General features: G+C 41.2%; 1 protein-coding gene across 2 annotated transcripts in view; it reads right to left on the minus strand.

Moving 5' to 3' along the window:
• Positions 1-17,612, minus strand: part of GALK2 (galactokinase 2) — a 133,645-nt gene that overhangs the window by 27,720 nt on the left and 88,313 nt on the right. For both annotated transcript variants that reach the window (XM_039237155.1, XM_039237156.1), the window contains exon 8: positions 14,269-14,479. In XM_039237155.1, coding sequence (XP_039093086.1) covers positions 14,269-14,479 — 211 coding nt within the window. The remainder of the gene's footprint in view (positions 1-14,268; positions 14,480-17,612) is intronic.

Here is a 17,612-nt window from a genome sequence, read left to right on the forward strand (position 1 = left end):
AAAGGGGGGGGGGGAGTTGACTAAAAGAAGCCTTAAAGACAATTAGTAAGCTCCAGTGTCCAAAGTGTACCTAATACCATTATCACGGATGACAGAATCTTTTTATTGTGTTTTGCTTCACATACGTAGAAGAAAGGAGATTTCTAAAACAATGTGTTTCAAATGAAAGGGAAGGAATAGAGATAGATCATCATAACCAGTTAAAATAATTTTTTCTTTTAGTAAATCTTTGTAACACAAAAGCACCTGCTCACTTTTACCTTAAAAGAATGGCTACACAGCTTATAATCAGAACCTATCTCTAATCAATGAATCTAAAATGGGGAACAAACAATTGGTTATTTTGCTGTATCTTCAGTGAAAAAGGATGAGAAATAGCTGGTGACAGAAGTAACACACTGGGCACCATTTTCCTCATAAAAGCTCTAACAGCAGCTAGCATCTCAAGTTTTACCACCCTTTGCCACACATGCTGCACACAGGTTGCAAACTAACAACCCATGGTCTGTACCCAGCCACCGTGATGCCTTCTTGACCCACATATTGTGTTTTAAACTGCAAACTTTTATATAAGGATCTGGATTTCTGCTTTCCCTTGGAAAACTGAAGTCTGGCATAACCAAACCTCTATTCTTGCACAACAATAGTTGACTGACTCCTCAGAGCCGCTACCCCTTTTAGACAGAACACACACACTTCCTCCATTACTGATTATCTGATGCTCAGCCTCACTAGTTTACATCCCTGCCTGGCCCCTGTAGGCATCTGTATTTCGGACTCTTTTCCCATAAAACTCTCAATTACAGCAATTCTTGTCTAGAGAGTGAAGAGTAGGCAAACCAAGAGAGGCATCATGCCAGAATGAGCCACTGTTACTGTTACTAACAAGTCCCACCTCCCTTAGGGGCATTGATAGCTCCATTTTGAACTAAACTCCGTCTTTTGGTAACTTCCACTGTTTGGTCTTAGTTCCGCTCCCCAGATGCATGTAAACATAGACAACCCATGAGAACTCAGAAAAAAAAGCTCTCATGTCTTAGTTTTTTCACCCATTGATGAGGATCCAGTTTTCTCTTTTAATACTAAGGGAACAATAATGAATAAGATGAGTTCTTCACTCTCAAGAAGTCATAGTTTAACAAAAGACAAGTGTTGGCAAGGACATGGAGAAAATGGAACCCTTGTACACTGCTGGTGGAAATGCAAAATGTTCAGCCACTACAGAAAACAGTAAAGAGGTTCCTCAAAAAAAAAAAAAAAAAAAAAAAAAAAAAAAAAAAAAAAAAAAAAAAAAAAAAAAAAAAAAAAAAAAAAAAAAAAACATAGAACTATCATACATATGACCCTAATCCCACTTCTGGGTATACATCCAGAAAAAATTGAAAATCAGGATCTCAAAGAGACACAAGCACTACTCCCACGTTCATTGCAGCCCTATTCACAAGAGCTAAAATGTGGAAGCAAATGAAATGTCCATCAGTGGATGAATGGGTAAAAATATGTATATATACATATAAAAGAATATTATTCAGCCTTAAAAATGAAGGAAGTTCTTTCTAAATGAAAGAAGACAAATGCAGAAAGATAAGTACTACATGGTTGTACTTATAGGAAGCAGCCAAAGTCCTTAAATTCACAAAGTCAAAGGCTGAAATGGCAGTTTCCAGGGGCTGAAAGAAGGGGAAATGAGGAGCTACCAATCAACAGCCATAAAACTTCAGTTAAATGAGATAAATAACAAGTAAGATGTACAACACTGTACCTATAGTCAACAATTATGTACACTTAAAATTTGTTAAGAGGATAGATCTTATGCTAACTGTTCTTACCACAATAAAAAATAAATTTAAAAAATTTTAAACAAAAAAATAAATAACAGTCTACTGGAGAGAAATCAGTAAATAAGGACAATAAAGGCAACAGACGCTAAGGCAACTCCTTATAGCTAATGTAGAGGCACAAACTCAAGAGGGTGCCCTGATCTGGGTTAACCTGAAAGCAGAGCCTGAGACAAAGACTTGGATGCAGGTAACAGAAATCCAGGAAGCAAGAGCAAAAAAGTAAGGAAAAGAAGAAAGGCCAGTAAAGGGTGCTTCATGAACAAGTCACCACTGTAGGCAACTGGGACCCAGTTGCTCAGAAGTTTCTCTGAAGAAATATGTAGAAGGTGCCTTAGAATTTGTGCACCAACAGATGGGAAGCCTGGGGCATTGGACTCACAGACATTTCCACTGTTGCCCCCAGAGGGGTTAACTTCTCCACAAAGATGTGCCTAGGCAAGGAGCTACCTTCAGTGACTTTGAAGAATGTCCCAAGCCAACAAAGAAGACACACTCAAACCAGCTACTAGTGTGACATGAGCTGCTGTCAAAGTTGAAATCAGGTGAGCCAAGGGGTTGGGAGCACAGAGATTATGACCTTCACAGAAGAGGTGAAACCAGATGAGTTTAAAAGATGAGTAGGTGCCCAGCAAACTAAAAAGTGGGGTAAAGAGCAAAGAAAAAGATTGGGAACTTAAGGCAGAAGGAACATCATGAGCTGGGGCTCCTGGGTGGCTCAGTCGGTTATGTGTCTGACTTCAGCTCAGGTCATGATCTCATGGCTCGTGGGTTCAAGCCCCATGTTGGGCTCTGTGCTGACAGCTCAGATCCTGGGGCCTGCTTCAGAATCTGTGTCTCCCTCTCTCTCTGCCCCTCCCTTGCTCATGCTCTCTCTCTCTGTCCTTCAAAAATAAATAAACCTTAAAAAATTATTTTAAAAGGAACATCATTAGCAAAGACATCGTAATTAAAAAACATGAGGTGGTGTTAGAGAACCTGTACCATTTAGATGTGACTTGCATGCAACGATAATGAAGAGCAGAAGCAACAGGAAACACAATGAGAGAGAAAACTGAAGCAGTAGACAGAGGTCAGATCATAAAGATTTTGCAAATTATCCTAAGTATTTAAATTGTATCCTGTAGATAAGTGGTTCCTGGCCTTTTTAGAGTTACAGAAACTTTTGAGAATCAAATAAAAGCTATAGACCCTCTCCCCAATCGGAATGCAAAGTATCCAAAATTCTGCATGTAGTACAACATACACGCAGATTCTATAAAGCTATCCCTGGATCCAGGTTAAAAATTCCAGCTAGAAATAAACCATTACAGGTTTTTAGCAATTATGTCAGTAGGATTCTTGTTTGTAAACAACAGAAACCGACATGGACTAATTTAATCAGAAATGGAATCTATTTTGCATATATTAGAGAGCTCACAAAATCTATTAGAATTATATATTCCTATTCTGTATTAGAATGCAAGAAAAACAGGCACAAACGAGCCAGAAGCCAAGGGCAGTGAAGCCAAGCAGGCAGTGAAGAACAATGTCAAAGTCACTTCACAAGTCTAGATATGACTTTGGACTCGAGATATTTATCAACAGACCCTGTGCCTATTAGATTCAAAGCCCCAGACAAAAGCACATGCCAGGACACCAGGAGGAACCTAAGACCCTTGCTCACACCCAGGTGACCAGCAATCTGTGAGAGGTAAATCTGACCCCTCACCTTCCACCATAGGAAGCAAGACCTACCCTCTCACCAACATGCACATGCACTACAGATTCCCCTAGGAAAGGGCCTGGATGCCAGGTGGCCAAAACGATGGCACTTGCCCCAGTAGCAATGAAATACTGTGACTCTATTAGCAGTGAGGTCTTCTCCTCTCCAGACCAACCACTCTGCTTCCCTCACATGATTGGATTTCAAGCCTCCTTCTCTGATAATTCTGTCTAGAAGGGTGGTTCCCCCAGTCTGTCCTGGCAGTCAGTCTGAGGAGTGCACAGTATGGTTGGACTATCACCTCCTTCATTCTCAATATGCAGCCTCCTATTACCCAACTGCACAAGGGTTGTGTGGATATGGAGGAATGCAAAGCACTGGTTTTCAGCTAACAAGCTAAAAAGTGATAAATATTTGGGAAATCAGTAAAAACTTCATCTCAGGATAATTAATCAAAACAAAATAAATAAATAGGCCATTCTGAGAGCATTGGAAATCTTTATCATGTATGTGTATAATTAATCTTACTGAGACTCTCATCCCCCAGAATCCTTTCGCAGTGTTTGGGTGAGGGGCTAAAAGCAGTCGTGTCTTTAGCTGCCTTTTGCACAACACTGTAGCTGCACGCTACCCACCAATTTCTCTTTAAAGCCAGAGGCTCCACTGGGCTAACCCAAGAGTTGTTTTCCAAGAAAAGCAGTCCAGAGGTAGACGGGGGGAAACCACTTCAGAATCGACTCTGGAGTCCTCCGTTTTCCTGTGCAGCAAAGTTATAATAAGTCCCTGCTCTGAGGCACAGAATCTTTGGAGTATTTAAGCAGTAGAATGGAAAAACACTATATTCCTCATTGAAGTTGGACTGTGGTTTCAAATTTATTTTCCTACTACTCATATTTTTCAGAAATGTGAAGTTTCTGAAATGGTCAAACCCACAAAAAAATGAACTGCTGTTTTCTGGCACATTAGTATCCCATTCCCATGCTGCAAACACTAAATTAAATTAGCATTTTACATTTAAGAGAGAAAAAAAAATCTTTACCTGCTCTTAAAACCAAAAGCATGGGTGAAAAAAAATATATACATATGCACTTTCAACACAAACCACATTAATCCATGGAAAAGTACATTCCAAGACTCATTTGTGAATATTTTCAATTCCACAGCATAATGCCATCTTGTCCATGGAAAGGAAGGGCACCCCACATGTTTATAACATCCCTTGCTCAGATTTCCAGGAGCAGCAAGAGCCGGGATTGTCTGTGTCATAATAAACTCTACTCCTCTGATCTTGAAACCTTTGCCTCACTCTGCTAGTTTCACCCTCAACAGCATTTTATAGTCTGGCACACACGAATCTCCTGTTAACTCAAGGGACATTCATTCAGAAGACAAGATAGAGCCCATCGCTCCCTAATTACCATGTTCCCTTCTAATTATAGTTATCAAACACTGCTTAAGGAGAGCAAGAGTTGTGCTGTCTTCATATGTGTGGTCCCCTTTATTCCCCCCTCCAAAAAAAACCCAATAGGGAATCTTGAATGTAACAATAAATTCTCAGTAATTATCAATTAATTCTCAGTACATGTCAACTTCTTGCTCCCATCCCATCAGCAAAGGAAGAATCTGAAGCTGCTTCCTGGATGAGCCATATTCTTGTTTCCCTCTCTTTCTTGAGGAAACTACTTTTCATTAACTTTCCAGAACCTCCCTAAAGCTTTGTTCTTGGAAAAAGTGATAGGCCCAGACAATTTCAAGACATTTGAAAAGGAGCCTAGGGAGTTGGGAAGGAGTCTTGGTCAATGCAGAGCTGAACGAAGGACTATGGAAAACAAAGGTCACACTTGCCTGGAGCTGGCTTGTCCTAATATTTTAACATAAAAGGGAATGAGCTCTTGTCTTTACTGTCTTCTACTAATTGAATTTCAGGGGGAAAAAATGTAAGGAAGCAAAAAGAATGAAGAGAGGCAAAGGAAAACTCAGAGCTTATCCGAGAAAGAAGTAGTATATTTTCATCAGCACACTTTAGCATTTGTTTTATTGTTGTCTTCCCACAAAATGCTAAATAAAAGAGACAAGAATTATGCTGGTGTTACTGATTGCTAATACACAATCCCTACCACAGTGCTTGACTAGTTGCCCTTCAGTTGAGTACTTGTTGAATAAAGGAATAAAAACTTACTCCTATTTACTTACATTAATCATTCATTTGCCATTATGATCAAAAAGTAGGACTTTACCAAATTACAACAACAGATTATGCAAGTGAGAGTTATGTCATCTGCCATGCTAAAAGACCTAACTAGATCACGTAGGCTGTTGCCCAGAGTTTGCTTTTTGAAAGCTATGCACTAGCACAGGCCAGGAAGGTGGCCCCAGCATTGCACAAGAAGGGAAGGTTCAGGGGGCTCTGACACATGCTAAATGTGGCCCTCCTCTTAATTTCCTCATAACAAGTGTTAAAGACAAGAGACCTCCACTACACCTGGACTTTCCCAAACGCAGTGTGGTATTAGGGAAGATAAAAATGGTGCACCTTCACAAACTTCTAATGAGATGTTTCTATTCTCAAGGTGCTTACAACATAACTGGTAATGTCCTGCAAAGATAAGTGAGGATGCTGTATTTTACAGAAGACTGTGATTACGAATGTGTTTATGTAGCTCTTGGGGGCTGGGGTGGGAGGTGAATTCACACAGGCCTGAGTTTGTCTGGGGCGTCTCTGTGTTCGTGTTTAAGTGCTTCTCCATAAACAAGCTCTGGGTACAGATCAGTCTCTCTTCCTTTACAGATACTTTTTCCCATTTTCTTTGTCTGTCTGACTCTTCTGTTTTGATTTTCATCCTCTCTGCCACATTTTTCCTATTAAACTAAAATACAGAAATGAAGTATACACCTTGCTATTTTGTGCTAATCGAGTAGAACTTTATATTCCTTGTTTTTTAAAATATTTTATAGTTGGGGCGCCTGGGTGGCTTAGTTGGTTAAGCGTCCGACTTTCGCTTAGGTCATGATCTCACGGTTCGTGGGTTCGAGCCCCGCGTCGGGCTCTGTGCTGACTGCCAGCTCAGAGCCTGGAGCCTGTTTCAGAGTCTGTGACTCCCTCTCTCTCTGACCCTCCCCTGCTCACGCTGTCTCTCTCTCTCCTAGAAATAAATAAAACATTTAAAAATAAATAAATAAATAAAATAAAATAAAATATTTTATAGTTTCTCATTAAAAGACTGAATGTTATATTGCTATTCATATGGAGGTAGCCTCTGCTCTTTTTTGCTATATCAATAACGCTTCATAGAATTAAGGTTTCCCAGTGGTTCTAATGGACTGAGGGTGTTCATTCTCATGGTCTCTCCCACCCCATTCCCACCTAAGACAATATGAAGAACCATCTTCCTCCAGAAATGTCTCTGCCCCTGAATGTAAAGTGGTGCCATGTCATGTTTCCATCAGGAAACCTGCAGTAGGAATGAAGATCGATTGAGATCTCATGTGGTTAAATCTTTGAATGCCTATACAGATACAATGGATCATTGTTTTGTCAGTACTCTTAAAATTTGGCAATAACCTGCTAAAAGTCACTAGATCCATACCTAGTGGACACAAATTCACGTGGGTAGGAAGAAGTACGCATTTTCTAATTTAGAAATTCTTAGTAGGAAATTTCCTTCCACCTGAAACTAGGTACTTTGAACAGTAACAAAAGCGCAAGAGGTGAACAACTAATATCAAACAAAAGATCTTTTTCTGGACCATGCCCTAAGATTCTAGAATAACACTCTCCTGAAAAGAGACTGTGTGAACTCCATGAGATAAGGGAGAAGGTAACAAGCCAAGGACTAGGAAGGACTTCACCAAAGTGCAGATAAAATGCTAGTATGAGAGAAATGTGCAACATAAAAGGACATCACCGTATGTCTAATTTTTAAGTGAAAATTCTTGGAATTTGGTCAAGAACAATATTCGTTGCCCCAGATGTCCGGAAAGAAATGCCAATTTCATAATTGTACATGAGAAAGTAAATTGGTTCTCATTACTAAGCTTTGATAGGATGAAACTCCTAGCCACACAGCACAGGAAAGTATGGCTGTCATTAGTGCTGCTTCCGAGATGTTCCCGGTGCTCCTTACCCATGTTAAGACAGACTGCACTTTCCACCCCCTTTGAAGTTCCTCACATCCACATGACTTGCTCAATCCAATAAAACGAGGATAGGGGTGATGGTGTCGGTTTGTGGAGGATGTTAAAAGCCAGTGAATGATAATCAACATTCCCTCCCTCTGGCCACAGGAATTATGAACAAATATATTGAGATAGAACACCACGCCCCCCAAGCCTGGAACCCTGTATGTCTCAGATGAACGGATCCCTCTGCTACCTTGTGTTAGATATGCAGAGTGCACATATTTTTTTGGGGGGGGGGGGGTCAAGCCACTGAGACTTTGGACTTGTCACTTACTGAAGCATAATCACCTTGAACACATCAATATAGGAGATAACCACTTTGGTCAAAAAGAACAGATTTATCTATAGAAAAGCAGGTTTGTATATGAATAAAATATTTACTTACACAGAAACCTAAAATGGTGAAAATGAAAGCAAAAAGTAGCAAAAAAGTCAAATTAGGAGGGGCAAGATTCTGTCCTCTCAGGTAGATGAAGACCATAGAAGGTTTTTTCCTCATCCAAACCAGCAGAAGGGCAACACGGTACACAGTGAGACATCAGCTGTCCTCATATCTGCAGAAGCCTCATTCTACTCAAAGCAGAGTATCCAATACATTCACGGCTGGCCCTTTAATAATTTCATCTCTCAGAACGTAGAGATACATCCGTGATAATTTCCAACAAAAGGAATACTATCAAGATATACGTGTCAAGTCACATATCCTAGCCTTAAGAAAAACATGTACTTAAAAATTTAGAAATTATCTTTCTCCTTTCCCCTCCTCTCCTCCCCTCCCCTCTACTCTCCTCTTCTCTCATTTCCTGGAGGCAGCCATAAATGGCATGGCCAACAAAACCAGAGTCGAAAAGGCAGTTTGGACTGAGGAAGTAGCTAGGAATGACAAGATCAGGGCCAGGGAGGCGGTCAGGGTTGGGACCAAGGTAATGGTCAGGGCTGAGCAGCCCAGGGGGACCAGCAAATGCCAAAGCCAAAGAGGCAGCTGGGATGAAGAAGGTAGGTGGCAGGGCCAGGAGACTAGGTAGTTATAGGGGAAACAAGTAAATAAAAAATATATATTAGGAAAGATGAAAGGCATTTTTAAAATGCTTCAATGGTCTAAGCAGGGATAGCACATGTCACTGCAGCTCATGGACATTATCACTTATCTGCCCGCTCGCTTCACTGGCATGGAGCAGTAGCTAGGTCCGCAGCGGCCCCCCAGCCCCCCATCCCACTGGCCCTTCCTTCAGCTTCTCTGACTTTTGGGACAGGTACATGTTTAGCTTCCCCTGCAGGACACCAGCATCATCAAACTTGCAGGCCTTGAGGTGGTGAGAGTTTGACTCCCATTTCTGTCTGTGCTCATGGGTTCCTACTGTCCTTGCCGCCCCCACTTCGCATCTATCATCACTGCCTGACTGTTTTTCCTGATGACTTCAGGCTCCAGCACTGGATGCAAAGATAGAGTTTTAGGTACTGTTTAAACAGCTTACACAATTGCATATAGTCAAATCTATATTAAAAAATCCCTACTGGGGAGCCTGGGTGGTTCTGTTGGCTAGGCATCCGACTTCATCTCAGGTCATGATCTCACGGTTCATGAGTTCGAGCCACACGTCACGCTCTGTGCTGACAGCTTGGACCCTGGATCCTGTTTTGGATTCTGTGTCTCCTTCTCTCTCTGCTGCTCCCACGCTCATGCTTTGTCTCTCTCTCTCTCTCAAAAATAAATAAACATTTTTTTAAAAATTTAAAAACTAAATCCCTTTCTCTGGTAAAAACCTAACTCACATCAGTGGTTAAGACAGCAAAAGGAGGGCTCTGTAGTCACTGCATGGGTTTGGATCTTACTTAATCATTCTGTGCCTCAGTTTCCTCATCTGTAAAATAGCAAAATATTGGAACCTCCCTTATGTGATGTTCTAGTAGCGAAGTCATCTGAAGCCAGTCTTTACCCTCTATGCTCCCCTAAGGTAAATCTATGCAGCCTGTGCTATGTTTCACTTACATAAATTTGAAATGGTTTTAAGGAAAGTCCATGTGTGAATTCAAAGACCACTGTCAAAAACATTGAGATGAGCAGGAGTCATGGCTTTCAAAATGCTCAGACTGCCAACTCTAGGCTCAGAAGTTACAAACGAGTGGTGGAATGAATGCAAGAAGACACCATTTACTTGCCATTGCATTGTGGCTTCAGAGCACGTGAAGAGGCCTGTGAGGAAGGCTGGCCTGAGGTTTAGTCCCAAACCAACCAGCTTGTCACTGACTTTAAACAGATTTAAGGCCACTTCTTAGTAGAAACCTGGCCTTGTTCTGAACATTTGGAAGAAAGTTTTCAAATATAACCAACCACAGTGATTCCTACACAGATGCCCATCCAAGCTACTCCAGTGACCCAGACAAAACCACAGTCACCACACCCACGTGCTCCAGAAAGTTTCCAAGGAAAAAAAAAGGTCATTACTTAGCTCTGAAAGTCTGCACCTGAAAGCAACAAATTAATTGGAAATTGGACACAGGTGCTTACACAACGGTTCAAATGCTTTCTAATTAATTTTAAAATTTTGTCTTAATTTAAAATACATAAATGTTGGTAACTATGGTAGACAGAATAATGGCCCTCAAAGATGTTCATGTCCTAACCCCCAGAACAGGTGCATATATTACCTAATTTGGCAAAACAAAGAAAAAAAAAAGACTTAACCGATGTGATATAGGGTCTTGAGATGGGAAGATGGGTTGAGGTCATCCAGGTGGGCCCAATGTAATCACAAAGATCCTTATAAGAGTGGGGCTGGAAGCGGGAAGTCAGTAGTAGGCTTGCAGATGGAAGCGGGTGTATAGGCTGGAGCGTTGCAAGGACGTAGCCATGAAGCATTCTTCCCAAGAGCTTTCAGAAGGAACCAGCCCTGCCAACATCTTGATTTTAGCCCATAGAGACTGATTTTGGACTTCTTACCTCCAAAACCGTAAGAGAATAAGTTTGTGTTGTTTTACCCCGCTAAGATTGTGGTACTGTAGCGGTGAGTCACAGACACAGAGTCGGGACATGGAGGCTTCCCCTCCCCGCACCCCCCAGGAAGCAGCTTTATTCCGTTAGCATTGCGATCAGCGGGCTAAGGCCCAAAAGGCTGAGCCCCAAGCATAGCGGGATGGGGAGGTTGCCTTTTCTACAATTTTTGTTCCGATGTCTCTCATATAAGATAACCTACAGTCTGAGTGAGCAGTCTATGTTACACAGTCATGAGCAATGTCGCCCACGCGCGCGTCGCCAGGTTACCTTCCCTTGAGGTTTCGCCACATTCCTTGGGGAGGGGCTCCACCACAGTTACTTTTGTGTAGCAGCAACAAGATAACATTTGCAGTCACATAGGTATTTCACTAATTATTCTTGAATTTTACCTAATTGCATTTTTAGTACAAAATGATTATATTGTGGGTATTCTTAAAATCATCAGTTTTCCCTACAAATAAGTATTTTATATTTTTACTTTTGCCTTGTTTTATCTTCTATTGATTTGACTGGTGACATTATCACTGTAGTGATATTATCCTTCTAGTTAGAAGGAAATAACCAGTACTTCTCCCCGTTCTTCTAAACACAGCAGCCTGGGCACATTCTGGCCAAGTTGAATTTGCTCCTTAAATTAAGCAAGCTACTGGATGCCACATGATTTTACACTTCTGATGCCAAAGCACCAGAATGGGAAATGGCCAAAAGGAAACTCTTTAACCACAAAGTAACCTATCTTCATCATCTCTCTTTAGTTTGAAGAAAAAAATCAGAGCCAAGCAAAGTCCAAATTTAGTATTCTCTCACTTGGTGCAGGACTGCTAAGGCCACCTTGTAATATGCTGGGGGGTGGGGGTGGGAAATGAACAGCAGAAAGAGAATTGGATTAAATCAGAAGACTAGGATTTGGGATCTGGCTTTAGCACTTACTAACTAAAAACCTTGACAAATCACGTAACTCTGAGTTGTTCACTTAGGAAATGAGGAGAACCAGGTGACCCAGAGTTGTTGTGAGATTCAAACTATATGATGTGGGTGAAGAGTAATATGTAAACCATAAAGTAAATAACAAGTGTTTTGGGTTTCTTACTCTAGATGTCTTTATAAAAGGCAGTCCATGCCAGTGCCCTGTGCTTACTGAAAAGCCTGATAATTGGTCGTGACTTTGGGAATCACAGGATCTAAACAAATTAGTCAGCAACCGGCCAGCACTTTGTCAACATATGGTCACAGGCAGTTACTAATCTAAGCAATGAGATTCCAGCCTAGCACAGTGCATCGGAGCAGCAAGGTCAGCCCTGTGCTGGCTCTATGTGTCACTTCTCCTCACTCTGACCACAGCTTCATCTTTTCTTCTGGGTTCATACTTTAGGAAACACCCCCACTGAAATCAGCCTGGCCCCTGAGCCTCTAGACACAAACACATCATACCACACCCTTCGACTATTCCTACCTGTGGGCAAGACCTGACAAATAATCCTTCAATTATTCCTAGCTGGTTCCTAGTGATGGGCTGTAGCCATTCTAAATGACATCTAAAGGATTTGAGTATTTTCCTTTATGTGTTTAATTTTAATGGCCTTTGAGCATTTCTAAATCTAATTATTAGAAATTTGGAAAGAGAAAACAATTGTACATGGGGCTTTGGAAGGCTGGTTTAGCAAAGGCTGCAAGCCACAGTTTGATTGTAAACATCTCTATGCTGTAACCTCATGGTCAACATCCCCCAACTCCCATCCACATCCAGGTAAAGGAAGCAATTTTGGCAGAAAGCAAACACTGGAGTCCATGTGACTTTGGGAAAGGCATGGATCTCCATAATGAGAAAAATTAGTTCTAGTCAAAACTTAGCATGCACCTGGGATAAAAGGTGGAGGCCCCCTCCAGAGTCCTCTACTCTGCCCACTCATAGGATCTAATGCAGCACATTTAGTAAGAATCCTATCTTCTAAAGGGTTAAGAGAAACATTTGCTTAAGGTCTGAGACCAACCAAAGCACAAACCCAGAAGAAACCAGGCAAAGGTACAAAAGGATCTTGATCCCTAAAGTTAAAGCTGAGTGTGCTAAGCAAATTCAGTTGGAAATCTGACTGAAGTTAGATGGCTAGATTCAGAAAGTAAATCAAGTGACATTAATCCAGGAGATTCTAGAACCCCACAGACTAATTTATGTTCATAGTTTTGTTTTGTTTTTTAACTTATTCCAATGGCAAAAGAGAAAGAAATCCTTTGAAGGTGGTAGAATTACAAAATGGATTCATTCATTCAACATAGATTTACTGAGTACGAACAAAACATAAGTAAATTATAGAAAGCATTGCAAGCAGGCCAGTAGGGAAGTTATTTTAGATGAAGGGTAAGATTAAGCATGCATCATTTTTATAAAAACAATGAAATCCTTATTCTTTGGGGGGGAAAACCTTAAATATATATATACATAAATAGGCACATACTATGATTAGGAAATTATATTTTATGTTTTCCAAAGTTTTGTGGGAAATTAACTTATTCTTTAAATACTAAGAGAAAGAGAGAGGTTGCAAAGACAGGTAGATACAGAGAAAGAGAATAAGCTGTGGACTGAGAAGGATACAGAAGAGATAAGAATTACATTGAACTTTTTAGATAGGAACAACTTTTCAAAGAAGAAAGCTCTAGTCAGAAAAGGGCAGTGATATTTAGGAGTAAAGGTCCAGAGGCAAGACCAAGATGCAATTAGTAAGTGAAATGGTTCAGCCAAGACAACCCTGTACCAGTGGACATGTATGGGCTCAAACGAAGACCTGACAGAATACAGTTAGGCCAAGTTGAAGAGACATTTAACATCCATGTTAAGGAGCTTAGGAACTGAACTGAAATGGGGACTCTGAGGTTGACCTTTACAAGCTCCCACCCCAACTCTACTTCCAGAAATGTTTGGATTTTAGATAGATGTCCCTGCCCCCTCCCCCACCACTATCACTGGGGTATTGACTTCCCGCAGACAGACAACTTTTGTTTCCAAGAAGAAAAGCCACCCCAGTGCACCTCCAACCTTAATCTGGCCTTCATCTTTGGTATCTGATATTATCAGTGAGAAAACAAGATCTCTTGAAAGCAGCAGGCAAACAGAAAAAGCTTTCACACTAAAGTGGGCAACAAATTTCAACCTAAGCAGGGAAGACTTTCTGGTGTCCCTGAGGGTGTCTCAGCAGTTATAAACACTGCTCTAACCTACACCTTCTTATGTAAATAGTAGAATAATCAAGAAAATGGACAGAAGAAAAAAGCTTACTGAAACATGAGCTTCTCAAGAGCAGGAACCTTGTTTTATTCACCTTTGACTGGTCAGAATACCTGGCATATAGCAGATCAGGAGATGTTCGTTGATAAACGAATGAATGGATTTCATGGAGCCAAACATCTAGATAATTAAGTTTGCCAAAACATACACATTCTCCAAGTACCCTCAGGCATGCTTCTAAATCAATCAAATCCATGGGGAAATTGTAATCTTCCCTGCTGTGAGTATGGGAACAATCCATGTTCTTAACTTTCTTCAGCAAACTCACCATCTTGAGTGTTTGCACTCAGAACTTGGGTTTGAAGCTCCTGCAGGCTAATTCCCAGACACCTGCAGACCTCCTCAGGGCTATAGGGTTCAGGGTGAAGGGCGTCTTCCATGATCCCCAGCATTTCTTCCAGACTGACCCCTAGTTTGGCCTGCACCTCCTCTAGCCGCAATATTTTATTCCATTGCAAGCCTTTGTACTTGGCCAGGAGCTGTAAGTTCAAATCAAGATAATGGTTAGCTTTCATTTCAGAAATTGATAGGTGCTCTTTTAATTAGCCAGATTCAACGTTAAGCTTTTTTTTTTTTTTTTCCATCCAACCTATCCACATTTCCCATCATTGCTTGAAAATGCACACTGGGTTCAGATGTTTGGAATTAAACATGCTTGTGTGACACTCACAGGCTAGTTATTTTTCCTTAAAAATCCTAATATCCTACTATTTTTTTTTTTTTTTGCCTGTTACCACTTTCCCTCCGGGCTATTTCTTTGAATGATTTTGTTCTTTTATCCCTATTCAGTTCAGCCCTAATACACCACTCTCTATAAAGTCTACAGAAAACTACTCAATTCTCATGTGACCTAGGTCCTGAGGTGGACACTGTATGCCCGATTTCATTAGAGTACTTCCTGTTTACCACAGGCCTCTTTGAAAATGGCTAATGAATTTAAGTGTCTGGGCATTTGGAGTAAAGTCCCAGATTTTAAATGAAAACCTCATTGGTGACCTTATGAAAAACCACTTTGTTAGGTCACTGGTAGAACTAGAGCTGTATGCTTCTCCACCCTCAAGAGAAGAGCTTGGCTTCCAAATGCATCCTGAGGCATCCCACATTCTGATGGAAAGGGTGAAGTACAAACCAAACCTTTGTAACCAGGTCCACTTATGGGAAACTTAATCCAAAATATGTTTCTCTCTTTCTCTCCAAACTACTGGCAGCCCTTCAAAACAGGGAACAATCAAAAGAGCGAAGATATCTCTCATCCTGAGGTCTATAAAATTCATTCCCTGAGTGTGAGGCAGGTGCAGACAATACAAATAGCAAAAAGAAGCAAGCAAACGAAGGGGAAACTAGTCTTCAAGGAAATGTGCATCTCATTTACTCTTCTATTATGCTGATGATTTGATTTTCTTTCTTTAAGACCAGGAGCAGTGTTTACCAAAAGACCATTGAACTTTGGTTAGGGCCACTCACGTCCGAAGAATGTTAATAACAGAAGTTCTTATATTCATTAGTTCTCTTTTTAAAACTCTGGCTCATACATTGAAAGGAGTTAATGATTTTAAGGAAGAACTGGAAAAAGAAAAAATTCTATTTTTCTGTTCAATTATTTCACAGAACATGGTACTGTTTCTAAAGCAAGGACTGAAGCTAAGTAGGACCTTTCCTTCTGACTTTGCTTAGAACATTCCGCTAGCATTTAAGCAGTGCTAGATTTGATACCTCCACAGATTCACTTTTATTTAATTCATTCATCCATGGCCTATATTCCAGGGTATTCCCAAAATTGCTTGAGAAAACTTACAAAGACCTACATAAAACAATATATTTTATACAGAAAAAGAGCTGAAGTTGATAATCTCCTAGAATGATACTTCCTTGAAACCAAGATCCAAACCCAGCCAAACTAAGCAATGAAGCAAACAGAAGTAATGAATACCTGTATATGATTTAAAATTGCTTTTGTTTCTTTTAATCTTCAACAGCCTGGTGAGATGGGTATTATGTATTTAACAGGTGAGACTAAATGACTTGTCCAAAGTCATCTAACTAGTAAGAAACAGAACTGGAAGTTAAACCCTGATCCTCTTTCTTGCTTCCTCAAGGCCACATGCTAAGTGAGTCACAGCCGATATCTATACAGTTCTCCCACTAATTCAAATTGCCATTCGAGCCCTACAAATGCATTTCTAAGCACAAACTAAGATTTGTGTTAGAAATGAACATTCCAGTGATTTAAAAACACTTTGATAGATGGGTTCCATCTAGAGGTTAAAAAAAAAAAAAAGGGCAAAAGGAAACAAAGTACGGCCCCGAAAGATGACTGTGGACTCTTCCTAAGGACCTTTTAGTCAACAACAATCAATCTTCAAGTTTCCATCCTGGGCTCTCTTGAACAAGTCACATTGCCTCAGGCGCTTGATCCAAGGAAACCAGGCCAGGGATGTGTGAGGAGAAAGTCTGGGAGGGAGCCTGCTGCCTACAAGGTTGTTTTTCAAAGGCAGCCTCTGTGTGTGCTTTTCTTCCACAGACAGAGGCCTTAGCATACAAAAGTTCACATTCACTCCAGCAATATCCCAGTTTGCTGTTGGGTCCACATAGCCAATTTGATATGTATTTCAATTAACGACAGCTGCACGGCCATGAGCCACGGAACAGCGCGCTTCATTGTGGGAGTAAAATAGGAAAGCTGTTTAAGCCCTTGGAAACCTGGCTCAGGAAACAGAAAGATGACTTGCAGATGAGGGAAGGGGGTGGGTAAGATCACTGTCGTTCAAAGACCAGAACTTCATGAAGGAATTTGCCACTTGAGGCCCTGGTGATTGGCCCACTTCACAGTTGTGAGGCAGGGCTATGAGTCAGGGCCATGGGTCATTTCATCACAAGTTTCCCACTTGTAGCAGGGTGGGGAAATCAGAGAAAGCAGTTCTTTGTCAACATCCAGCACTTTCTTTGCACCACTGCAACCATTAAGTCTTTGTATCAGATACCACTTCTGGGAGGCTCCTGAGCTTGTTCCATGCTTGGTGGGCAAGCAAGCAGGCAACAGGTGTTCTGCGCATAGTCACGGAAAGAAGCACGTAAATAGTGCTAGGATCCTGTCTCGAGTTGGTGTCTCTCAGAAAGCAGACCCTATGGCAAGTGTTTAGACGAAAGAATGATTCCAAGATGCTGGTAGAGAAGTAAAAAGTGAGACAGGAACAGAAGCCAGTGCAAGGTGCTCTGTATGGACACGTGAGGCCAGGCCAGGCCCAGCAGGCCCTCTGGAGCCTGTGTGTAAAAACCTCAGATGTGCCCTGCCCGTGGGCAAGAAAGCTGGGATATTTACCCACTAACTGACATGCATCATTGGTTGAGGGCTGCTTGCAAGCTACTTGTCTAGCCCTTCCAGATTGTGTCAGGTGCAGACTCAAAGCTCTGCTACAGCCAGGAAAAGCCCTCAGTCCAAGAGAGTTGCTGGAGCTTGTTGTCAGAGGGTGTGCTAGGAGAGTGGTAACATATGGACCCTGTTGCAGGAGCCTGACAGTCAGAATCCACCTCTCCTTGACTTTCCCCTTGCATTCAGCAGTATTAACAAACCAGTGGGAAAAGCACCAAGTCTTCTCTTCACCTGGTCAGCAA

Source organism: Hyaena hyaena, unplaced genomic scaffold (assembly GCF_003009895.1).
Source record: "Hyaena hyaena isolate Hyena2069 unplaced genomic scaffold, ASM300989v1 scaffold_120, whole genome shotgun sequence".
In the NCBI taxonomy this organism is placed as follows: domain Eukaryota; kingdom Metazoa; phylum Chordata; class Mammalia; order Carnivora; family Hyaenidae; genus Hyaena; species Hyaena hyaena.